The sequence below is a fragment of the Bacillus rossius genome, chromosome 10 (assembly GCF_032445375.1).
Source record: "Bacillus rossius redtenbacheri isolate Brsri chromosome 10, Brsri_v3, whole genome shotgun sequence".
NCBI classification, from domain to species: Eukaryota; Metazoa; Arthropoda; class Insecta; order Phasmatodea; family Bacillidae; genus Bacillus; species Bacillus rossius.
The window spans coordinates 7793199-7820411 of NC_086337.1; the positions used below are offsets into that span (position 1 = coordinate 7793199).

Here is a 27213-nt window from a genome sequence, read left to right on the forward strand (position 1 = left end):
TACATTTTAATTGAAATGAACTTTGAAAGTATTTATTCATTTTTCGCCGCACCTAAACTGAAAACGACGAACTTCACAAACGGGATATAACGGACTTTTGTATATGTATTCATGTGTGCAACCTAATTCCTGAGCATGGTAAAACACATATTTAGTTGCCATATGTCAAGTTATTAATTTGAATATTTATTGTTTTATTAAATACGACCTAAAAATCACGTTTGTACTTTGTTGTCTGTTTTATGTATGGTAAAATATCCCAATTCTCCTTGTTTCGACAGTCTAACTATTTGTCCTGAAACTTTTACAAATTTTCTCTTATGTGTAGTGTAGCTACTATTTATTCTTTAGAAACACCTGATATTATACACATAAGAGTGGCGCCCATAATTATAATAATACAGACGTTTCAGTGGAGCGACCGATCAACTGATCGATATAGAGCTAGGTGCAGAACTATACTGTGGTATAGAGCTAGCTGCAGAGATACCAAAAAAACAACATAACACAATATGTAATATTATTATGTTTATATATATATATATTTATTCATCTGTTTTGTTTGTACACCTCACACACACTTGGGTGAGGTAAGCACTTTACATAATTAGCATAATTTCAGGACAGGTAGCGGGGACGGCGTTACATTATTAATAAAAACCACACGACATATCCTACAGTCGATTTAGGGCCGACCGTGGAGCGGATGAAAACGGATTACAAGTAATTACCAATGGAAGCTACATGCTGGTTTTGGCGCAAAGGTTGAAGGTTCCACGTGCGCGGGGCTGCCGGCCCTGGTGAGTGCTAGATGGCGACCATAGAACAATAATGGCGACTGACGACTTTCCCAGGAAACCCGGCCAGGGAGGGCTCGAATTCCCGCGGAAAGGTGCAGAGTGTGGGAAGATGTTGACGGCCAGTTTTGTGACACAAAAGCATATTAATTAACATGTAATAATTATTCATGAATATTAATTACATAAAATTTTTAGTTATTTCTCCTAATGAAATTTGCATGTGCACTATGTTCGTATTGCACATTGCAACACCCGGCCGGGCGCTCGCGCAACACAGCCGTCTATGACTATAGCGTCACATCGTTCGGTGCACTGCCCTACCCTACTCTACTTGGCACGCACGGGCGTGTTCGTTACATTGACGCTAATTCGGGTGTTGAGGACACATAACGGCCTGTGCTTTCTGAGGGAGCATCGACGGCGGTGTAAATACCTATTTTTATAATAAATGTAATTTTAAAATTTCAATAAAACAATTGTAAGCTTACCTCATAGTGATCAGTACTCTTTCCCATGCATGCACACATGCCCTCATATTTGTGCCCATTTTTTCTAAAGAAGGGCGAACATTCCTGTTTATCTCCAGATAAGATTCTTTCGACATTCTGTAAAAAGTCATTAGTTTTCTATCCGACTGAAAAACTTATTTTCTGCTACGAATATCCTGGAGCTCAGATTATTCCTTAAATATGGTTGGACAAAATGCTTGTTCTGTACACTGCGTATCCTGCGGTATTGAAAATAAATAACAATGTCTTCCTCATCTGAATCTGAATTTTATATAGAAAACACTGGAAAACAATACTGCATTGCTCGACTTAACATCAACTGATGAGCCGAAAGAGGTTTCGTTCTGGTTGTAAACTAGTTGCTAACTTAACTTATTTACAACTTTAATCTCATAACAGTTGTTCTGTGTGCGCTCGGCCTTAGTCTTAAACTGTCCTACGATGCGACAAAAGTCGAAGTTTCGTCATTTACATGACAGAAGCCAAACGAAAAAGATGTGTGACCCCATGGTTTGTCTCAACATCACCACTCCATAAGATATTATGGAAATGATCGTCAAAAGGCACATATAGATAATGCGAGGTAATGTGTAAAATAGTGACAATGATGTATGCCCACATTTAAGTTAACAGCTTTGTTATTTCCATTTATTTTTATGAATTATTATTATTATTATTATTACTTAACCTGCAATTGGGCTTTCACCCGGTGGCAAGAACTCCCACTCACTCCCCTCTCCCCCCCCCCCACCATCAGCTTTCTCCTCAGCTCCCTCCCATCCCTGACCTCCACCATTTCCTCCCCCAGCCCATTCCACTCCCTCCCCGTCCTCACCAGGAAGGTGTTCCGCCCTCTCTCTGTCCGCCTCCACACCCTCTGGAGCTTACATCTGTGGTCTCTTCGTCCTCTGTACTCCCCTCTATGTACTTTGCTTCCCAATTGCCCCCATCCCCCTTCCCCCTTCAGCACCTTGAACATCCTGACCAACCTTTCCACTCTTCTTCTCCTCTGTAACGTTTCCCACCCCAACTCCTTAATCATTTCCGTTGGGCTATGCAGTTTCCCATCCTGCCCCTCCCTCCTTCTCCACATTCCCATCACCCACCTAGCCGCTCTGCGCTGTACCCCTTCCAGCTCCTTCACCTCAGTCACCAGGTAGGGGTCCCAGACAATATGATCTTAAGTTCTTTAATTTATGCTTAAACTGGTACCCCCATGGTCAAAAAATACGCGAAAATGTTGTTGGCCCAGCTGCCCAGCAGATGGAGAAGACACTCTGCTATTGAGACATAGTTTTTAAAGTAGTTTTGAGTGCACCCGTTAAATATTAGCTACCATAATACATAGCTATAATGATTGTGAGATGTAATGAATCCGCTATTATTAGGCAAACAAACCTGTGACAATTAAAACACCATATTTTGGTAGCCACATATTATCTGGTGTGGCATACTAGAAATAATGCATCTCCTACTCATTTATATAGATCATGCTTTCTTATTACAAAACATGAAGTGTCTTTTACACAGTTTAAAACTCTTTTTCTAAACATTTTTATTCGTGAAGTGGTTAAATTATCATTATAAAACTTATTTATCAGCCCACCCAAAAATAGCAAAATGTGTTTTGCTAATCTTGTTTTCAGTTTCCATTTAATTTCTACAGCTCCCCATTTGTTCTATGGCCCGGCAAGTCGACAGTAAACAAACAAGAAGTGAAGTTTATAATGCCGAGATTTACATTTACAAGAAATTATAAACTGTTTGTTCTTTCAAATATATTTTCTTTTATTTTAGGTTCAATGTTAACAGTAAGTTTGTTGAATCTGGATAGTTGCTCGAAATGTAATAATTGGCATAATTTAAATAAAAGCGATTCGGTCTTAACACGTGTTAACCAAAATAGTTATGCTCACAGCCTGTTGATCATAATTATAATCAGTGAACCAAGTAACTTTAAAAGGCGACAGGTAATTCGTGAAACCTGGCTTGAGTTAAGTAATAAAAAATTTGAATATAAACATTTTTTTGTGGTTGGTGTGTTAGGAGTGAATAAAGAAATAAAGAATTTGGTACTCCACGAGCAAAGTACTTATGGCGATATGTTGGTGCTTTCTAGTTTAGTTGATGTGTACAGCATGTTAACACGTAAAGTTTTAGAGACGTTTTTGTGGCTTCATCAAAATGTTTCATTTAGATATGTTTTGAAATGCGATGATGACTCTTTCGTGCGTGTGGATGATATAATTGTAGACTTGAAGAAAAACAGCAATGATAGACTGTACTGGGGTTTTTTCAATGGGAGAGCACGTGTACAGAGAAGTGGCAAATGGAAAGAAACCAATTGGATCTTATGTGACTATTATTTACCCTATGCACTTGGGGGCGGCTATGTTTTATCATCGTCTTTGGTTCAATATGTAGCTGAAAATGCCAAAAATCTCAGGTAAGTCAGCAAAGTTAGATAAATCCGATTAACTTGAACTTTTCCTTAAAAAAAATTCCGAAACTAGTTTTTTGTGTACTTATGATGTACTTTGATTTTCCCCAAAAAGGGAGTGTTGACATTCGTACTGATTCTGAAATACTCAGTTCTTGGTAAATATTTACAATCGCGGTAGATGCCAAAAAAAATGCTAAAAATCCGAAAATACTTTTATTGGTAAATCTGTATTGTACGGATTAGCGCCAAAAAAAATCGTACAAATATGAAATAACTTTCATTATATGCTCTTTTACGTCCTCTTTTCAAAACCGCCTGCGGAGATAAAAAATTCCAATTACTTTTGGAGATATCGCCGTTCTTATTTTGCAATACAAGCCCTATGTAATCATTCAACAGACGCCATTTTATATTTTGCCGTGTGTGCGTGAATGCCTAAATAACAGAAATTTTCTATTAGGTAAGGTTAGTTACATGATAAATACTTCAAAATAAACGGAAATTAAAAATAATATTAATTAATTTTACTTGTATAGTTTTAAGTATTTATAATGTAACTGACCTGATCTAACAAAACGGGACAAAGGTAGATTAGGTCAGGTCAGCTACAGTATAAATACTTTGAAACTGAACGGACATTAAAAATAATAAAATTAATTTTAATGGTTGTTTACTTTTAAAGTATTTATAATGTAGCTGACCTGACCTAACAAACCGGGAAAAAGGATGAACAGTAGGAACTCACGTAATTTTCTTTTTACGTGATGTAGTCGTTCAACTACGTCGCGAAAAAAAAAAAAAAAAAAATCATACTTGTAAACAAGCAACAATGGTGGAAACGCGGGAAGCCTACGATTCACTCATCCTTCTGGACATACCCGAATACTCACGTTGGCAAGCCTTCTTTCAACAGACGAGAGGCCAACGCCCGATCGTGCATCTTCAAGTTTTTTTTTTGTTTATTGTAAATAAATATGCAACTCATGAAAACTAATGGTCAATTAGGTTATGTTAGCTACATTATAAATACTTCAAAACATTGTGGATGGTTGATTTGGTTAGGATAGCTACATTAAAAATACTGTGAAATCATGTAAACGGTTTCCTAGCGCTGGATAGCTACATATTAAAAAGTTATTTGCTAAGCAACCATAAAATGATTTTACAGTTTTTTTAATGTAGCTATACTTACCTAATATAACCAACCATCCACAGTGTTTTAAAGTATTTTTAATTACTTCTTGCTAATTTTAAGAAAAGAAGGCTAGCCAACGTGAGTATTCGGGTATGTCCAGAAGGATGTGTGAATCGTAGGCTTCCCGCTCAAACTACGCATCAGTGCACATCACGAAAATTAAAAAATTCCATATCTCCTAAAGTATTTGGAATTTCTGATCTCCGCCGGGTTTAATGAAAAGAGGAAGTAAAAGAGCACAGAATAAAGGTATTTTCGGATTTTTAATTTTTTTTTTTTTAAAAAATCGCCGAAAAATGAATATTAAAAAATTCGATATCTCCAAAAGTAATTGGAATTTTTAATCTCCGCAGGCGGTTCTGAAAAGAGGACGTAAGATAGCATATAATGAAAGTTATTTCATATTTGTACGATTTTTTTTGGCGCTAATCCGTACAATACAGATTTACCCTTTTATTCTATGCTCTTTCACTTCCTCTTTTCAAATAAACCGGCGGAGATAAGAAATTCCAAATACTTTAGGAGATATGGAATTTTTAAATTTTGAACATGTAGAGTAGCGGTATTTGCGAAAAATAATTCTAAAAATCTGAAATTACTTTTATTATATGCTCTTTCACTTCCTCTTTACATTAAAACCGGCGGAGATAAGAAATTCCAAATACTTTAGGAGATATCGAATTTTTAGATTTTCATCACAATACCTGTGAATTCAGGCGGCCACCATTGTTTCTTGTTTACGAGACGAGTATGATTTTTTTCCGCGTAGGTGAACCGACCATTGTTGCTTGTTTACGTTAATGATTTTTTATTTTCGCGACGTAGGTAGAACGACTACATCATTTTCTACTAATGGCAAAGGAATGTACCCGCCTCTAACGTATCTGAGTTTTTAACGTTTCAAATTTTAATGTTTTATTTGTTGCGCAAGTAATAAGTAAAAAAATTACGTGAGTTCCTACCGTTCATCCTTTGTCCCGGTTTGTTAGGTCAGGTCAGCTACATTATAAATACTTTAAAACTAAACAACCATTAAAATTAATTTATATTATTTTTAATGTCTGCTTAGTTTGAAAGTATTAATAATGTAACTGACCTGACCTAATCGGCCATTTTAATTAATTAGGCATTCACGAACGGTAAATCAAGACGCACATAAAGTTCTGCCATTCCCGATTACACCCGAACCATTTACCTTCGGCAAACCTCGGTTTTATTTATTAATATTTATATTTCTCTGTTTATTTTAATGTAGCTATACTAACCTAACTAACCGTCCATAGTGTTTTAAAGTGTTTTAATGTAGCTAACCTAACATAACATAACTATAATAAAAGTATTTTCAGATTTTAATAGATACTCCTAAACAAGCAACAATGTAGTCGTTCACCTACGTCGCGGGAAAAAAAATCATACTCGTCTCGTAAACAAGAAACAATGGTGGCCGCCTGAATTCACAGGTATTGTGATGAAAATTTAAAAATTCGATATCTCCTAAAGTATTTGGAATTTCTTACCTCCGCCAGTTGATTTGAAAAGAGGAAGTGAAAGAGCACAGAATAAAAGTATTTTCAGATTTTTAGCATTTTTTTTTGGCATCTACCGCGACTCTACATATGATGAAATTAAAAATTCGATATCTCCTAAAGTATTTGGAATTTCTTACCTCCGCCGGTTGTTTTGAAAAGAGGAAGTGAAAGGGCGCAGAATAAAAGTATTTTCAGATTTTTAGCATTTTTTTTGGCATCTACCGCGATTGTAAATATTTACCCAGTTCTTTTTAACCCTCTGATGCATACCCTAAATTTTATCACTTATTACATACCCTGGGTCTCTCAGGCCCACATACAAAATAATTACATTTAGATAGGATTTTGTATACTTTTACCTTACTACTTTAGCACACTTTATTTTACATGAACTATTAATAATTTATATACATCTGTATGAATGATTTTATAGATTCATAAAATTTATCTGCCTTATTTATGATATTGTCAAAAATTCAATTTTGTAATAGTACATTTTTATGAAAGAAACTGTACTCAAATTACTTAGAAGCCTCATTTTTTCACACTTTATATTTACATAATATATTTATATACAACATACCGGTATATGAATGCACACATTTACAATAAATGAGATATTGTATCTGTACAACTTCTAACTTCAACACCTCCATTTGAAGCTTTCATGTTACACAAGGATAAGTTTTGGTTCAAAACATTATTCATTGTTCTAAATGCATTTTTGGCACACAATAAGCTATGTTCCTTGCAAACATTGGTGGTGCATTTGCAGCAAATCATAGCACACTTCCTTTCTTTTGATGAAGGACAAATGGAACACCTTCTCCTTTTTGATGAACTAGATGCAGCAGTTACATTACTAGGTGCGTATTCTGTCTTGCCTATAAACTTTTCCATATCTTGTTGAATGTATTTCTGAAGAAATGGGTTGGCTGCACGTTTAGTCATGTGTGTATCATTTCCAATGATAGATCTTTGATAAACAGTCTCCTTTGGTGTGTGACCCCTTGATGGTAAGTAGGATGTTGAAATCTGAACAAATATAGGTATTGTGTGTGTCAACGTCCAGTATGTTACTGCAAATAACAACAGGCCATCTCTTTGTCTTGCGTTTATAAGTATACAGGCATACTTTTTGGTCCATCAAGTCAACACCACCTTTTGTAGAATTGTAATACTTTATAATTTCTATTTTCTTCTTCGGATGCGATTGGTCAATGGCATTGTCATGGTGCATTGTACTCAACAAAAGCACACAATTGTTTTTTTTCCGGGATGAAACTAACCATTGTCAAATCATCTTTGAATGCAAATTTTGAACGAAACTAACCATTGTCAAATCATCTTTGAATGCAAATTTTGAATTGTACAAAGGTTGAGTTTTACACTCTTTCAGTTCAATTGGAACATCTCGCTTATTTTGTCGCAAAGTTCCTACAGTTGTCAAGTTTTTTTCTAGCAAGTATTCTGCTAGTGGAACACTGGTAAAGAAATTATCAGTTGTAATATTTCTTGATGTATTATGAAGGGGCACAACTGCTGGTTTACTATATTGAGAGCCAAATTCTTCGTTGGCCTTTCTCCTTGTAATTTACCAGTATAAATGCATCCATCAACAGTATAGCCAGTATCAGATTCGCACATCAAAAAAAAACTTAATCCCATACTTCCCAGGTTTGCTGGGCATGTATTGCACCAAGCTGCTACGCCCTCTGAATGAACCTAATTGTTCATCAATTGTTACACACTCTGATGGTATTACTGTATTTTTTCACTGTCATATAAAGAGATCCCATACATACCGAACTGGGGCCAACTTATCTGTTTGCAGCCTGGATTCACGTGTGTGTTTGTCATCAAACCTCAAACACTTTCTTATTGTTTCAAATCGGTTTACAGACATTGTTGCTCTGTAAATAGGGTTTGCACATTTATCTAAAAATAGTTCACGAGCAGCAACATCCAACTCTTTGTAATAACTACACACTAAATACATTTCTAAAAAATTAAAACTGTACTTGTTAGATGTGAATACTGAAACCAACTGGTTTCTCATGTATGTGTAGCAAGCTACTGCAATCTGGTGGCAAGCGATGAACCAACTACTTAGTTCACAAAATTAACCACAGATGACTGGTGGTATGTTTATCCAGATAGCTGTGCGCATAACAATGTGAAAAAAGTTTTGAATTTTTACATTTACCACCACTGCAATAATTACAAAATAGAAAACATTATAATCGAATACTAGTGAGATTCATATATATTGTCACAAGTATTAAAATTTCATCTAATTATTGTATGTAATAAAAACAGTTACATCAAAGTAGTACAGCATAATTTCACTAGAAGGGTTTATTTGGTGTTTACATATGAATAAATAACTTGTACAAAAATTCAAGACTAGAAAATAAATTGATCCAATAGTTTGATATATTGATTTATTTTATAAAATTTAATGTGTTGTAAATGTGTTGTAATTGATCAGGAGAGTTAGCTAAAGTAATTTTTGTTAACCAAATAAAAATACATCAACATTAATTAATATTACATGTCAAAGAAAATTAATTTTATACAGGGCCTGCGGGACCCAGGGTATGTAAAACCGGCGTACAGACATAAATTATTTTTTTCTAAAAAAAATATTGTGCTAATTTTTTTTGTAAGTACATGAAAACTAATGAAAAGCATCAATCGAGGATTACATAAATTCACAAATATATTGCTTTTCAAATATAACTGAAATATCCACAGTAATAACTCAATGGGCCTCCAAGACCCAGGGTATGCATCACAGGGTTAAGTGTGCTGTGAAGACAGAGTTTTATTATATGTTCTTTCACTTCCTCTTTTCATTAAACCCGCCGGAGATAAGAAATTCCAAATACTTTAGGAGATATTGAATTTTTTAATTTTCATAGTTGGGCGATATTTGTAAAAAAAAATTTAAAAATTCCGAAAATACTTTTATTCTATGCTCTTTAACTTCCCTCTTCATACTCGTAAACAAGAAACAATTGTGAATGCCGGATGAATGCACAGGTATTGTGATGAAAATTAAAAAATTCGATGTCTCCTAAAGTATTTGGAATTTCTTATCTCCGCCGGTTTTAATGAAGAGAGGAAGTTAAATAGCATAGAATAAAAGTACTTTCGGAATTTTAAAATTTTTTTAACAAATATCGCCCAACTATGAAAATTAAAAAATTCGATATCTCCTAAAGTATTTGGAATTTCTTATCTCCGCCGGGTTTAATGAAAAGAGGAAGTGATAGAGTATATAATAAAAGTATTTTCGGATTTTTAACATTTTTTTTCGCAAATACCGCTACTCTACATATTTACCCAGAGGTTAAGTTGAAAATGTACCAAAAGTCCATACTATTTTACATCATTGCTGGACTCACAACGCTGCAGCATGATGAAAATATGGTGATGCAGTGGTGATGCAATAAGGTTTTCATCTGCATGACAACCAAAAATAAACACTTGAATATAAAATGTTTCTTGCTGTTACATGATGCTCCGGCAGAGTGGGTCTGACCCTGCGGGGAGGGTGATTTTCTTGTGAGGTGTCGGAGGTGTTGCCGGGTCTAGTTATCCGAGACATAATTCAACAAGTTCACAGAATGGGTGCAAGGATGCAAATACATAGCCTGGCAATCCTCTGCCTCCACGTGGGCACCGCTGTTGGGGGGGCGAATGGTGGTGACTAAGCTGGGATGAGTAGCCTCAGCCTCTGGTAATAGCCTCGCCTTAACTAAAGAGGACCATATTGGGCGTAACCCTGCTGCAGTGCATCCTCAATGGCATGTATGGGACCAGAAATAGTGAATGGGCTTAATCTGCAGGCAACAGTAGATGCGATTGAAATCTTCCTGGGGGGTTCGACTGCCAAGCCCTGGTGTTTTGGATCAGGCTTATGGTAATGGTAAGGACCCAGAATGGCGCTGGCGTGTTGGGGGTCACCCGGGCTTAACAAAGAGCTGTAAACTGCTCGACTAGGTGCGATACGTTCCTCCTAGTCCAGCGGTCAGGAGGGGGGTACCAAGGCAACCCCGAGGCCCTCCAGCCCACGCACGACCTAAGCGTCATGTCTAGCCAGGGCTTCCACGGTCACCGCTGGAGGGGTCCAGGCACGTCCGGGCCTTAATCGGTTGTAAACTTGTCGGGGCAAGGTACGGCAGGTCGGAGGGTCATCTGAGGAGACAAGGACATTCAGTGGAGTAACTCTGAAGCGTGGCGGTCGGTTAGCTTTTTTGGCGAACTGTCTTATGCCGTATAGACACCTAGTTTATAGTAGTATGGGCAGAATCCATGAAAGATTGAAAGGTTTCCCGTTGAGGTTTCCACTAGGCCCTGGATTCTGATTGGGTAGGACTCGTATGTGGTGGTGGTGCTCCGATCGCTTGGAGCAGGCTCCAAGGGTTCTCTAGCTCTATGTGGAGACGTGGTGAGCGACGACACAGCTCCGGTTACTAGCCTCAGTATGTGATCACAGCCGGAGCCCTAATGCCTTTCCCATTTGCATATATGGTGTATCTGTTGCGGCTAAGAGCTCTGGGTTAACAAAAATAGAGAGATTCGTGTTATATACTTGCCAAACATTCAACAGCCATAGAAGATTGCAGGTATTTTTAAGAGTAGTTTGTTAAATTAAAATTTAACATTCAGTTGCAAAAAACTACTGTGCGTAAAAACATTTCAAAGATTTCATATATAAATTTAGTAAACAAAATCCAAAATACAGGAATTAATTGCACCATTTTAACCTTCTTTGGTAAACTTAATTATACACTGAATTCACTACGCCACACCTGCAATGCTATAGAAATAGAAAATATTTCTAATCAAGAATTCTGTTGCAGCCACCATTTTTGATGTGCTGTCATAGCTATGTTAAACGGGCTCAATTCTAGATTGCGATACCGGTCAATTGCGGAAGGTTATTACAAGTAAAAAAAAAAGTAGGTGAAAAGAATGACGTATGGGAAGTTGGCCAATGATGATAAATTGAATGGTGGAACGAAGGAAAATATAGTATATAGTATTGGCAACAGCGAAAGACAAAATAGCACCATAGAAGAAAAAAGACGAATGACAGTGTGAGGTTTGGAACAATAGTAGCAGTCGTTTATATGAAGAAGATTAATTTAATAAGTTGAATTGAATATCATTATAAATTGAATAAATAAGTACACAGTAAGAATTAAGTAAGTAATAAGAAATTTGTTGGATATGTAGGGTAATGAGTGAAGTAGTTACGAGAGAAGAGGAAGGTTATGTTTCTTTATATTGTATCAATTTAACGGTAAAGTGTAGGGAGAGCGATTGTGTGGTTGTAGTAGTGACTAGGCAAGTGACAGTTCTTGTTTAATGATATTGAATAAATTGAAAGTAGGAATGTCAAGTTGTTTTTAGTTGAAATCTAAAAGAGGATAATTGACAACGATTACTGCCATAATGCTAAGAAAGGTGTTTTTTTTATGTCTTTTAGATGTTTATGATTTGTAGTTTTATGTGAATTTCTTTTGATGTGTTAGGTGAGAGGTGTGTTGTGTGTGTTACGTTTGCGATGTTTGGTGAAATAGTTGCTTTGGTTAGGTGAGTCATAGAAGCTATTAGGTAATGTAAAAATCTCATGTTTTCCTGTAAATTAGTTGTCGTGTTTAACAAAGCGAAAGGTTGGTGAGGGTAGGTTGTGTATTTTATTTTAGTAAATTAGTTAATTATAAGTGGAAGATTTGTAAATGAGACTAAAATACGACAATGTTTAATTTTTTTTTTTACAACAGCAGTAGCCTATTTCATTTGTACAAAATAACAAATTTTGTGATTTAAATTTTGTGACATCGTGAAATAGAAAATAGGCCCACCTGGTCTAGTCTGTTTTGCGATACTGATATTTCAATAATTACCGTAATGAAAATTCTAGGTAGGGCCAATCCATACCAAGTGGTCCAGCACTGGTTGCTCGACCATTTTAAGAAAATTTGATCAATTGTGCATTGTTAACATTATGTGTTGACAGTGCAAAACTGGCACAATTAAATTTTTATTCTCACTGGTTTGATTATGGCAGCCATTTTGTTGCTATGGCGCGCGACAATTTTTACATTAACCAGGGTTTACCTACATTGCCATATCTTAGCTTTGGTAGGTCATAGCATGATGAAACAAAATCTGAGGTGTTAAGCACATTATATACTACAATTCTGATCATAAACCATATGACCAGAAACTAATGGAAACAGAGTGCATTGTTCCTGCAGACTTCGCAGAAATCTTTTACATTCATTATCCAAGACGAGATTCAGAGCTACCACTGGGTAAATCACCAAGCAACTGTTCATCCCTTTGTATATTATTACAAAGAAAATAAGATAAGCTTCTAACCCAATGTGTTTGTGTAATCAGTGATCATTTAGACCATAACCCAACAACAGTGCATACATTTCAATCTCATCTTATGAAACACTTAAAAGGCACTGTTCCATGGGTTCAACATATAATTTACTTCTCAGATGGTCATCAAGTCAGTATAAAAATAAAAGGAATTTTATGAATGTCTGTCATGGATTTTGTGATACAGTGGAAGGTAAACATAAATGAGTCCCAACTGTGCATCCAAACTTAAGCATTAACCCGTGACTGGGAATTTTTTTTAGCAGTAGGTATGTACGTAACCTAATGTAAAAACTATTGTTAATATGTGTATCAATCGTAATAATTCCTTTTTTTACTTAAGGTAATCTGCTATTGCATGTAATAAGTCGGTGCTCCGCACCTCAATATGGCTAAAAAGCCTGTCAAGGTTGAAGCTTGGGTTTGAATGCATAGTAGAGACACTCATATATTTATAAACTTTATTGACCTTCCATTGCATCACATAATCCAAATACAATAAATACACTTTTTAATCTATGAAGATCCACATGATTGGCAATGCAATTAAAACACAAAATGGCGTGTATGTGGTGAATGAATGGTCAGGTATGGAATGTAAAATTTAAACTTTAATTTTTCATAAACCACTAGGCACATATAAACACTGGTTTCAGGGTAAAACAAGGAATATCTGAGTACTGAAATACACCATTTTCAGAATTTATTTTATTTACGGTAAAGCTGTGATGCTAGATTTTTATTCTAGTTGTGTCAAGTGTAGTAATGTTTTTTACGTGGTTTTAATGTGGACATGATTAAAAATAATATTATAAAGATTATAAAGAATATTATAAAGATTATAAAGAAAGATTATCTTAGGTTACTTGCACATGAATTTATTTGAATTTGTACACTATTTTGTTCTATTACAGATTTAGGTTGTTTGTAATTTTAAGAAGTAGGTCATTTCTTTGTTTACAGTCTAATGCTTAAAAAAAGGTCTTGTCAAATGAGTTATTTTTTTAATTCTACTGATGTGTGATGAGCAAGATATTGAGATTTCAATTAGGGCCTACTTGCTAAAGGTTTTCAATTTTGTAGCATAGTGCAGTAACATGGGAGGGTCTTGATAGTGCTTCAAAACCATTGGCCTCATAAATAACAGGGACCCTTTAATTAGAACCTGTCATGTTGTGACAGGTATCAATTTTTATACCTTGGGCGCCACCACGTAGATGGGCACGTGGTCCCGGCTACCGACTCTGTCCCAGGGCCGTGACGTGACCCATGTGGAGCTAGGCTCGACTTCCCCCCCCCCCCCGCTAGCACTCACCGGCCCGCTCTCAGCAGCGGGCACACTACGTTACTGCTCGTGGGGTCTTGAGGCGCCCCACACACCTCCGTCTCTGTGCTGGGGAACTCGTGGTCGAGAATTAAGTGCAACGAGTCTGGTGAATATTGAGCTTTATTGACGCCGACACGTACACTCACGACGCATACAGAAAACAGCACATAGTCCAGGTTTCTTGCTGACCAGGACACAGCGTGGCCCGGCCCCGAAAGTATAAGTCCGCGATTAATCTAAAATGCTCCGGGGAGCTTTAATTAGTTAAGTTAAACAGTCTGCCGCTGGGATAGGCCTCGAAGGTTGATTGAAAAAGGTTTAAAAAATAGTTACGATGGTGGATGTTAATGGATCAGATGGGAGCAATAGTTGAAGTCGTCGAGGTGCTGAGATGCATCCTGCCCCGCACGGCAAACGGAAGAGACTGTCCCAGGCCCTGGGTGTCTTGGCCGCAGGAAGTGATGAATTTACCATTAGTAGATTAATATAACAGACAATTAAACATAAATATTTAAATCCTTTTAAAATTACAAGTTAATTTAGATTTAAGTATTACAATTACAGTTATTTCAGTATTAACTACATTATTTAAAAAGATGAAGTCTCCACTGCTCAAGTTAATGTGGGTGCCGAACACATGCACACACACACACACACACTTGTTGGTGGGAGGTTTGAAACAGAGGGTGTCGGTGGGAGGAGAGGGGTTCGGCAGTGGCATGAGGCACATCGGGCTTAGGGAGGACTTAACCCTGGTCGACGTCAAATTGACATAACAACAATACTTGCTGCTATTACAGTAAACAATTGCAGTTTCTCTTTCAGCTGGAATTAAGGTAATTTGGGAGTGGAGGATTTCTTTGAAGTCTCAAAAATTGTGGGAGAAATAAACAAAACAAAGGTTAGTAGAAATGAAAAAAGAAACTAATTTGAAAATATTTATTTTCTCGTACTAAAATTGCTAATTGAGATAATTATCCTTTGAGTTTGATCCTGATGGTATGACATTGATCCTGATGTAAAAGATGTGTGCTGTTTTAATTTACTTTGTTGAAAATCCAGTGCACTTGATCCTGGTGGCATGATATTGTAGTGAAATATGTAGTGGGAAATGACCTTGAAGTCTGCCAAAATTGTTTGCTTTAGACAGTTGTAAATGAGTAAATTTTGATGCCAGGTTATAACATCCATTATTAAACATTATTACGTACATTATCATTGGTTTTAGTAAGTGTATTTGGTAGGTATGAGAGCAGGGACTGGAGATTAGGGGATTTGTGGTGGCCATCTTGGATTACATCACTTCCTGCAACCATCTTGGATTCTGTCATTTTGTTTTCTAGAACATTCCTAATTTTTCCAATTGAATGCCCCACTCCTGTATGTTGCACTTTTCATTACATCCACTATCTTGAAAATATTTTATTACAAAAATTAATATATTTAATTAAATTATACCAGCATCGTCTGCTGGAGGCAGCCATCTTGTTTAGTGGAGACTGCCATCCTACCTACCCCATTCCCAAAACCCCGTCACAGTACTTTCCATACTAGCCATCAAATACTCTGTCCACCACACAACTATTTGCACACACAGCTCTCGGGATACATGTCTAATATCCCACCCACCACAGTAGCAATATCCTCCTCAGAGTAGAGGTGTTCACAGGTACATCTGTGATGTCTTCCCTGGACTCTTCATTTTCGTACATCACAAGAGCTTCTTCCCTGCCACTAGCCTCCTGCCAGCTCGCTTAGGACTCCCCCTCAACCATCTCCTCATAGCTGGCACGACACATCTTACCAGCTCTTTTGTTAACTACGAATGATACAACCTAAGGGTGCAATGGTTCAACTGTCCCCACCCTTCTACCCTTTCTATTTCAATCGTTGTCATGCGTGCAAGCGCACGCACCACTGATGCACGACCTTTGACGTCAGCTGATCTACCCCTCCCCCTTACACTGACCCTTTTCCAGTGAAATGCCTCAATCTTCCTCTGACCTTCCACCATTCCTCATTCTTCACTTTATTCCAGTCTTCTCTCTCCTGCACTCCTTTAACTATCTGCTCTTCCCATCTCCTTCTTGATCTTCTTCCTGTGTATTTCAATGCCATCGTTTTCCTAGGCAGCTTCTCTTTTCCAATTCTCTGCACATGTCCATACCATCTCATTCTCACTTTTTCAATGATGTTATTCAAGTCCTGTTCTCCTGCGCTTGCTTGCATTATCTCATTCCTGGTCCTGTCTTGCCTCGTAACTGACCACATATTTAATTCCTATTGCTCTGATACTCCCAGCACCAGCATCTCTTGTATCTACAGTCCAAGTCTCTGCTCCATAAATGACTCTGGGCATAAAATAGGTATTGTACAACACTTGTTTGCACTATAATTGCACCTCCCTCTTCCATACCAAATCTCTCACATCCTGTAGAATGCATACCTATGTTGTCCTCACCTTACAGTTTCCTCCTTGTTTTTGCCCCCTCCCTCCAATACACTTCCTACATACTTGAAGGTTTCTACCTGTTTTAACTCAGCATCATCTAATATGATGTATCTTCTAACTGCATTCTGGTTCCTCATCATGATCGTCACTTTACTCTTTTTAGTGCTGAATTGCATACCACATTTCCTCACGTCCTCTGTTGGCTTGTTTAAACCACTTCATCATCCCTCTTCCAGTTCTCACATTGCTACTATTTCTCTTATACATACTCTTCACTCTACTTATTAAATCTCTATATCATTATGGAAGTATAATTGAGAACCAAGAAATATACCTAAATCTTTAAAACAACAGGATTTCTTATTTGATTTTTTAAATGTATATATTCAAAATCAATTTGCTGGTAATTCCTAGAGAAGGTTATTTTAGTTGTACCGTAACGTGGGGTGAGTTTGATATGTTTGCTATGCTTTTGGGGTCATATTTGTTTTGATATTTTTTTTTTTGGGGTGAGATTGATCCCCTAGTACAGGGGTCGGCAACCTGCGGCTCGCGAGCCACATGCGGCTCTTTGGATGTAAAGCTGCGGCTCTTTAGTTCCGTACCAGAAATACTGCATCACCAGGTCATTTATACAGAAAATACTTTTTTTATTACAAACCAGTAATAAGCCTGGTTTGTTTTTTCACGACTGTTATATTTTACTAAACAATATGTCATCAAGCAGTTAAATTATCAATTCAAAGCTATCCATCCACCCGAGGTTTTCGGTTTACTAGTACTTACGGGCCCACCCAACAGATAGGCTTATATATGAATAAATGTTTCTTATAAATAAATATATTAGTTTTTTTTATCAAAAAAACTTTATTTATGCAAGTACTATTTATTGTTGGCAAGAAAATTTTTGTGGCTCTTTAAAAACTCTGAAAGTTTGTAAATTGTAATTTTTGGCTCTTCCGACTCAAAAGGTTGCCGACCCCTGCCCTAGTATAACACATGCATGTTAGCGAATTAACTGTGTACAGTTTTTTTTTACTTTAGCATTGTTGAAAGTTAAAAAGATAGTAAAGTAAAAGGACAAAAAAAAAATCACAGCTTCTAATCATTAAGTCTAACAGTTTAACATGGCATGTTTACAAAGATTTTAAAAAATTAAGTTTTTTCACTAAAATTCTAGGAGATAACTTCAAAAAAAAGTTTCAGTAGAAATTATTTTGATAACATAGTGACACTTGATTTAACACTCATGAACTTCTATTTGTCCGCTGAATTTGTACTGTAACTCGTTGCCTGACTGTAGAAGGTAGAACAGCTATAATGTCAGAAGTTGTAACAGAGAACACATCTTCCTCGACACTCTTAAACACTGTTTTCTGTGTGTCGATAGATTTAAGTCCCATAACTCTGAACTCAGTCTCGTCGATTTGGTGCTGAATTATAGCAGCATACTGAAAATTTGTTGATTTTCGCCTACCAGACAAAACTTTAACTAAAACAAAAGTTCCCGTCTTCAGCACTTCAGAACTTGGTTGAATGTACACTAATGGCTATGCTTCATTGTAATTTTTAGCACTGAAATCTTCAACACTTTCTGCATGAGATACACAAGTAGATGGAAGAGGATCATCTATGTCGGAGTCTACTATTGCAGCAGCTGTTACACTCGCCCCTGCTGTTATATTAAGTCTCTTTCTTTTTCGCTGGCGTACACTGCCGTCTCCCTGGTGTCGCTGAGTGCTGAGGTACTCCACAAGAGAGTCATGTATGGCTTTATCACATACCGATTGCCCTGGTAGCTTTCACAGAACTTGGTCTAGGTTTAAAGGGCACAGACCAGTTGCTTTGAAGCCACTAACTAAATTTTTGCTAATGGAGTTCTGTGTTCCATTCATTCTTTTAAGAGTGGAATTAAGCTTTTTAGGATATTCTTGCTTAGGGATTCCGGTTGATCTCAAACTTCTCATTTTGAACAGTGTAAGTTCAGTACACCATGCTGACTTAAGTGATATAAAAAAACACACACAGTTGAATGACTTCGTCTGTAAAGTGCGAGGCTAGGTTATCTCCAACAAGTACCTTTCTACCTTCAAGTCGCCGAGCATGTGGAAGGAAGCATGTTACTAACCATTCAGTAAATGTCTGGGCATCTATCCACCCATAAGTTGTATGGTTATATCGTGCACCCAATGAACAGCATGGTTCAGCACAGCATGGTAGCGCTTTCTTGCCGAACTGAAGCGAACATGGCCGAAGCAGACGGTGGAATTCTCCCAGCGCTTCTAAACCTAGCAACGCTTCTTAAACAGCATGTTTTGTGTGTCAACGAGTTATTTTCTTAATAGCGCACAGCGCACAGTATTGGGCCCCAAGAAGATAATGTAAAAAATACATACACCTAACTGCACGAGTCAAAGTAAAATACTATTCTGAATAAAATATTTATTTAAAAAATACATTGTCTGGAAACTGCCTGGGCAAGCACTGCTTGCCTTGCTTGCCCAGACGAGACGCCACTGGTGGCTACAGACCTGGAAAACCGGGAAAAGTCAGGGAGAACAGGGAAATGTCAGGGAATTCTTGCTAAGGTGCAGGAAATTTTTTGTTGTAAAGTATTTTTGCGATTTCTTATTTTTACACACTATTTTAATATAATGCATTTTATTTTATTAAAACTACATACAAATTGTATCTACCCATTTTACTCCCACATTTTTTTCCCTTAAAAAACAAAATCGCGAAAATTCAGCGTACGTGCTTCCATTTGGATGCTGGCCCACCGGACCGTGCCGTAATCAGTGTTGCCAGATTGTAAATGACAATGTCTCGTACCAAGGAGCAAAAATTCTCGTACGACACACAAAAAATCTCGTACACAATGGTATTGTAAAAGCAAAAGTTTAAATGTGTTTCTACAATATTTTTATATACTTGACATTTGAGTTACAAGCCCAACAAATCTAAACAATTGTCAAAATCCTATGATTACATAAGTAAAACATAAACAACAACAATTTTCTCAACAATACAATTATTCCTGCTATTCACTCTTTTTGCATTATTTATTTCGTAAAAAATATCCAGTTTTTTTTTATTTTCGTTAATTTAACATACAGAAATACTCTAAATTGTGAGTTAGGGGTTGTGCATTTAACATTATTCTGACTCTGGGTTATTTCCTGTGCTAGACAAATATAGTTTGGCACCTGCTAATAAAAAACAAACACTATCTTTTAGTCGGTGTCGCCTGTGTTGCCAGTCAAAAAAAAAAAGTCAACGCTGTCGGGCAGGAGCTTCACTTAATGATATTAAGTTACAAAAGAAATGTTATTCACTTGTTTTGATAAAACTTTACAATAAAACTAATATAAATATCTTACTAGAACCCGGGTAAAAAAAAAACCTACACTGATAGTGATCTTCAAAATTCTCGTACAAAAGCGTACAAGATCCAACTATACCTCGTACAACGTGCACATGCGAGAATTCCCGTACGTCTGGCAACACTGGCCGTAATCCTCAAGCTTCTTGACTGCGCCGCAGCCGGATCTTGTCGAGCACAAGAGTCTAGCGGCAGCACCGCTACTTCCTGCAACTGGCTGCAAATGCCGAGCCTTTCCGAAAGTTGGCCGAACGGGAGCGCCTACCCCCGGATGTTTTTATTTTTATTTTTACGTGCGCGTTTTTTTCCCTCCAGTATAAAAAAGCCACACAGACCGTTTAGTGGATGGTTGGTTATATTAGTCAAGAATAGCTACATTAAAATATTGTAAAATCATTTTATGGTTGCTTAGCAAATAACCTTTTAATATGTAGCTATCCAGTGCTATATAGGAAACCATTTACATGATTTCACAGTATCTTTAATGTAGCTATCCTAACCAAATCAACCGTCCACAAAGTTTTAAAGTATTTATAATGTAGCTAACCTAACCTAATTGACCATTAGTTATTATGTCCTTACCTGAAAATTACAAGTTGCGTAAAATTGCAAGGGAATATGGGGCGTCCCGAGAATATTTGTTGAAGACAAAGACTTCCTAGTCCTTACCTGAAAATTACAAGTTGCGTAAAACTTCAAGGGGATTTGGGGGCGTCCCGAGAATATTTGTGGAAGAAAAAGACTTCCTAGATTTTATACGGCATCAAAAATATACAAATCCACGAAGTACGTTTCTTCAATTAGGTATTTTCCTCTAAAAACAATTACAAATAAATACCGTTGCCTTGTGTATTTCCTTTTAACAACACCTCCATATTTAATTACACTGAACAAATAAAAACCGAAGATGCACGTTCGGACGTTTTGCTCTCAGTGAAAAGAAGGCTTCCCGTTGCGGGATCGCGCCGCCGGCCCCGGAACGAGCGTGAGCGGTGCGGCATTTGCAGCCAGTTGCAGGAAGTAGGGGTGCTTCCGCTAGACTCTTGTCGTCCTGCAGTGTTGCCAACCCTAGGGATTTATCCCCAGATTTGGGGATTTCACGGGTCATCTAGGGAACTAGGGAATTATTTTTTCAAAAAGGCCTTTTCTAGGGAAAACTAATATTATTGCCATTTTACAACATGGGTGTTCAAAACTGAAGGCAATTTTTTGTAGATAGTTAAAAAAAATGTTTAATTTGTCAATTGTTATCACATATTTTTGTGGTTTCTCAAACTTACCTACAGGAGGTGCTTCCCCTTCTTTCATGTGATTATCACTCCCGCGCTTTGCACTTTGGGAATTCCCCTTCATGTCTTGCTTCCATATACTTACTGTACCTTCCCAGTTTTAGTGGCGTGCGTTAAAGATGGGCAGAACGGTTCTTTTGACCGAATCGGTTCTTTTGGATCAGTCCCGTGAAATGATTCGTTTAGAACGAATCGTTCATCTCGGTCAATTCGTTCTTTTCTGTGTATGGGATCTGGCTCTTTTATCAAGTGTCGTAACTCGTTCATCCTTTAGAGTATTAGGTACGTGTTTTTGTATTTGAACATTGCTTTCCGTAGCCAGTGAATCACAGTTGCGTATATGAAACAAGATTATTTATATTTTATTACTTTTTAAGTTACAAATATTAATATATAGGCTATTTACACTCTAGTGACAGTAAAATGTTTACATGTAGACCAACACATTTAGAGAAAAAAAGACAAAATTTAATACTACTACTGCGATTCAGTATGAAGAGAAACAAATGATGTACATTAATTAACCCAAAAATGGTAAGTGTGAACATTTGTAGTTACTTTCCCTGTTATTTTTAATTCATACAGTTTTTTTTTTTTTAAGTTTTTTATTTCAAATTTGTGTATGTGAATGTGAAAAAGCAAATTTAAACCACTACTTAACAGTTGACATTTTCAGGTATAGATACTTTTCATGGTACCCTATTTTATTTGATCAGTTATCGTTTGCTCTTGTGAACATGCGCACGCTGTGATTACTAATTCTTCAGACTCCTGACGTCATGAATCATTTCACGAACGAATCAGACCGGACGCGTGGCCGGTTCTCTCATCTCGTTCTCTCGTTCTCTCCGCGTTTTCGTTCTTCCGAATCTTTCAAGGTACCGGCTCTCAAAGAGCCGGTTCTTTACATCACGAACGAATCGGAAGATTTCGTTCTCTCAAAGATTCGTTCTTTTTGAACGAATCGTTCACGAACGACCCATCACTAGCGTGCGTGGTAGACTTGCGCATAATAGTTCGCGACCGGGAGCGCTCCTTTTAGTTCGCAGCTCCTTGGCGAACTAGGTCGCTCTTTTAGTTCGTCCGCTCCCATCTCGAATTCAAAGAAGACAGGTCACAGATAGTTCGTTCGCTTTGCTACCGCTACTGCAGGCGATCTTCTTTGTATGTTATTATAGTTATTTTTTTTATAATGATCAGTGTTGTGAACGCCTAGATTATTATCCTTTTTTGGGTTATTATACATCAAATGAGTAAATAAAACAATAATTTACATAATTGGGTAAAATGGCGCATATAACAGTTCTGGTTTTATTCTTCACTTAACATACACTATAATCGAAAAATATTAATTTATAAAAGGATTTATTTTATAGCTAGTTTAAGAAATATTATTTATGAAATGCGTTTATTTTAGTGAATAAAATACCGTTTTATAAATATACAAATTATATATTTTTTTAAGAAATAATTAACAAAAAATGCGTTATTATGTACACGCTACAAAATTACGTAAATTATTAAGAAAAAAGACCCACTACTCTTCTAATTTGTTACATTACAATTAGACATAGAAAAACTAATAAAAACTCTTAAGTAAGATTAAGAATGTGTATGTTCATTAGGACCTATATATAATTCACTAAATTTAGCAAGTTCAACAATTAACATACACTATAATCGAAAAAATTTAATTTCTAAAATAATTTATTTATTAGATAGTTTAAGAAATATTATTTATGAAATGTGTTTATTTTAGTGAATAAAGTACCGTTTTATGCCTATAAAAATACAAATTTTAATATTTTTTAAGTTTTAGAAGTAATCAACAAAAAATTGTTTGTCTGTAAAGTCGGTTTACGGACGAAAGTTTAATGTGACAACGTCATAACAAAACATTGATGAAATGATAGCATACTTTTATGAATAAAATTTAATCATTGTTATTGAATTATCACTATTTTGTATTTATACAAAGAAGGAGTGAAATGAAATCTACAATTTAATTGATAAATTTACTTTTATTTGCACTCATTAATTCAAATATGTTTATTACTTTAACGAAAATATTATTTTAACTATAACTTTTATACATGTTTGCTATTTAACTTCTTCCAATCTGTGTTATTCTGTTAAGGATAGGACGATGATAGTAACAGTAGGAAACGAATGGGAGTGTTTCAAGTTTAATGTGCCTCGAAAAAGTCAAATCGATGGTTGTTCCAATCGAGTGGAAGAGAGATAGATGCGGCGCAGGCGTACAATGAGCGTAACGGGACACAGCGTAACGTGACAATGTGCGTAACGCGACACTTTTTCGTGCATGCAGCCGGCGTTCATCGATTTATTAGACGTCACGTCAAAAATAATTTTATTGAACAATGGTTTTATATAAGTCAAAATTTTAATATTAAAGTTGTCATCAGCTGTCAAAATTATTTTATGAATATTGAAATCATTTTGTAAACACTGATATAACTACCTAATGTAATTATGTCTGACAGCTATCCGACCAGAGCAGATAACGATAGCCAGCCAAGAAGACCAGCGACAAAGCCGTAATTAATACCCGAAAGGGAGAACGAGTGACGACTTTTGATAAGTGCCAGATCATGTGCAAAGAACTAAAAGAAGGAGATCGGAAAAAGAACGAACTAATGAACTGAGGAGCGAGGGATCTGGGAACTAGTTCGCGTAGTTCGTCTGTGGGAGCGCTCTTCCGAACTAGTTCGTTCGCGAACTACACAAGTCTAGTGCGTGGGTTGCTACTGTTAAGTGCTACATGTTTTGTGACCAGTTGAAGCAATGCTTTCAGGATAGGTGTGTTTGGTATTAATATAGTAAGGTATTTGGTGCTATTTAAGAGAATAGTTAATTTTTGTGGCTAGAGGAAGTGTCGACCTAATTGTTTCTAATTCTAAACTCAATCTGGTAAGTAACAATATATTCATATTAATTAAGTTAACAGTAAAATTAATTTTATTAAAATGTTATGATTTGCTTTAATTTTTTTTAGATTATTGCTACTTTGCGTGTGAATAGTCCATGATAAAAAAGTGACCAGTATTGCGGCATAGAACTGAATTATATTTCCAGGATAAAACACCTAATTTTAAAATTATTTTTGATATCTTGCAAATATTTTAGTACCTAAGTGTAAATATTATCATAAATTAACTAGAGATATTAACATAATAAATCATACTTCCACTTTGGAAGTTTGTCTTATTGGTTCACATTTAAACAAGCAAGAGTCAGTGAAATAGTGTTTCAAGTTACTTCCAGCCAGTAATAAATTTATTTTATTTCAAGACTCTGGTGTGTTTCTGGTCGTCTATGTATTGCTACACTGGCTAAGTAAGGTAAGTTTAACAGATTTTACTAGTAATTTTCATGTGAATATTCGCTGTTGTTTTGGTTTATAGTTCAGATTTTCACCAATGTTATATTCTTTAACTAAACATTTTTAGATGTGATTGAATTTTATTATTGTTTTTTTACCATCTAGGGATTTTTTATTGAAATCTGGGGGGGGGGGGGGGGGAAATGTGTGGTTTCTCATGAGAGTACAGGTTGGCAACACTGTCGTCCTGCGACCAGCGAGTAGGGATGCAACATCGCTCTTAAAAACATCGATATCACGAACATCGATGTTCAAACGAAAAAGCATCGATGTCAAAAAACATCGTTCTGACAACCGATACATCGATGTTTTAACCGATGTTTTTAAATATCAGGAAAAACATGCCAAAATGATTTAAATTATAGTATGTAGCCAAAAACCATACCTACAACAGGTTCCTGACCACAATATCCACAAGATAGCTGTGAAAGTTGAGCTGTGACCATAACATTATATAGCGGAGAAATGAAGATAAAGGTGTACTGTACTGCCCTTAAGTGGTTTCAAGATTCTGTATCGGTTGTTTTATGCCTAAACATTACTCAGAAAACACGCCTTTTATCCATTTTCACTCTACCAAAAACACAGTTTAAAAACTTAATCCGAATTTAAAAGTACCTACATTTCGGCATTCAGCGAACACTTAAAAGCTTTTCGTAAACAGACCCCACTCGGATATCTTGAGTAGTTTTCAAATCACGTTTTTCCTGAAGCTCTGCGCACCGTATGTGTGCCCGGGCAGACTGCAGCCTTAAGACACAGACTTACTTAAAATAAAATTACCCTTGTTTTTTATGTTTTTAGTTATCATTTCATGAATATATTGTAAATAGTACAGATCATGAGAGATCTATCTATCCAAAAACCATTGCGATACGACATTTAGTTTTCAAGAAACTTTTTTTTAATTTTCTATACTTATAAAACTTACATTTTTAAGTATAAATAAATGTTGCAAATGCTAAAACATTTTGGTTGGTATCCTTATCATGTATTTCCAGTATTTTAAGAAGTCTAAAATCATTTTAAAAATAACTATTTTTTACACAATTTATTTTTAATTGAAAAAATAGGGAAAAAGCATGAAGTGTATGTGCAGGTTTAAAATGAAACATTAATTTTCTCGATAGAGCTAGCGAGACCGTATCGGTACCAATCAATAGCTTGTATGTACAACAATCTATGAAATTGTCTATAAAGTCTCGCTGCTTTTTCCCTATATTTTTCAAAATTTAAAAGAATATTCTTATGTAAACAATTTTTTGAAGGGTATTTATTTTTTACAAATTATTTTACACATCTCAAAGTACTGGAAAAAAATTGATACTGATACCAACCAAATAGTTCAGTATTTACAACATGTTTGATACCTACTTAAAAATGTAGGTTTTAAGTAGGTATAGACAGTTAAAAAAATGTATCTTAACAACTAAATGTCGTATCGTAGTGTTTTTTTTATATATTCAATAAATATTCATGAAATTATAGCCAAAATATTGTAAAAAAACTAGGGTAATTTTAATGATGAACGATGTCGATGTTTTTGGACTTTTTCGTCGATGCATCGGCGATGTATCGCTCTTCAAAACATCGATGCTAACATCGATGTTTCATGACCGATACATCGATGTTTTGAAAACATCGATGTATCGTTTGCATCCCTACCAGCGAGTGCCGAGCCGTTGCCTACGTTATGAATAATAACGTAGGCAACGGCCGAGCACATCATCAACGTAATGGCGGACGGACAGTTCGATCGTTCGAAAACAATTGTCTTGGATAGCCACTGCACGCGTGTGCCTTGTGTGCGTGCATGTTGACTAGTTGGATGTAGTTTTCCGTGAATAACATCGTGGAATTTTGTCTGTAGTGTGAACATAAACAACTGGTATTATTTATTTATTAGCTGTCTTGAAGTGCCATCATGCAAGGTTGCCATTCGACATGCCTTTGCGAGTGATAACTGCGATTTCTCATCATGAAGAGTGCTTCTGTGTTATGAACGTCGACAGTAGTAATGCATTAATGTTAATTCTGTAGAAGACTATTTGAAACGCCTGTGTTTTCGTACCATGTGCGTCTCTGCCTGAGAACGGGAGCAGATAGCAGTTCCCGAAACGTCGCTTGTTTCTGTTTTGGAAAAACTATTGTGTTTGTTTCGTCTTTTCGTTTTGTCGTGTTTTTGTCTCGTTTCAACTGTTGTGCTGAATTTTTTTTGGGTTCAATATTTTTGTGCTGTCATCATTTGTGGTTTTTTTTTTTTCGATCTCTTCTGTTTTGGAAAACTATTGTGTTTGTTTCGTCTTTTCGTTTTGTCGTGTTTTTGTCTTGTTTCAACTGTCGTCATTTGTGGAGTTTTTTTTCGTTCGCTTCTGTATTGGAAAACTATTGTGTTTGGTTTGTCTTTTCGTTTTGTCGTGTTTTTGTTTCGTTTCAACTGTTCTGCTGAATTATTTAGGGTTCAATATTTTTGTGC

General features: G+C 36.2%; 1 protein-coding gene across 1 annotated transcript in view; it reads left to right on the forward strand.

Annotated features, from left to right (window-relative positions):
- Positions 1-2996: 2996 nt before the first annotated feature.
- The window catches only part of LOC134535758 (beta-1,3-galactosyltransferase 6-like), a 50964-nt gene continuing 26747 nt past the window's right edge, over positions 2997-27213 (forward strand). The window contains exon 1 of the mRNA XM_063374999.1: positions 2997-3755. Coding sequence (XP_063231069.1) covers positions 3037-3755 — 719 coding nt within the window. The 5' untranslated portion in view covers positions 2997-3036. The remainder of the gene's footprint in view (positions 3756-27213) is intronic.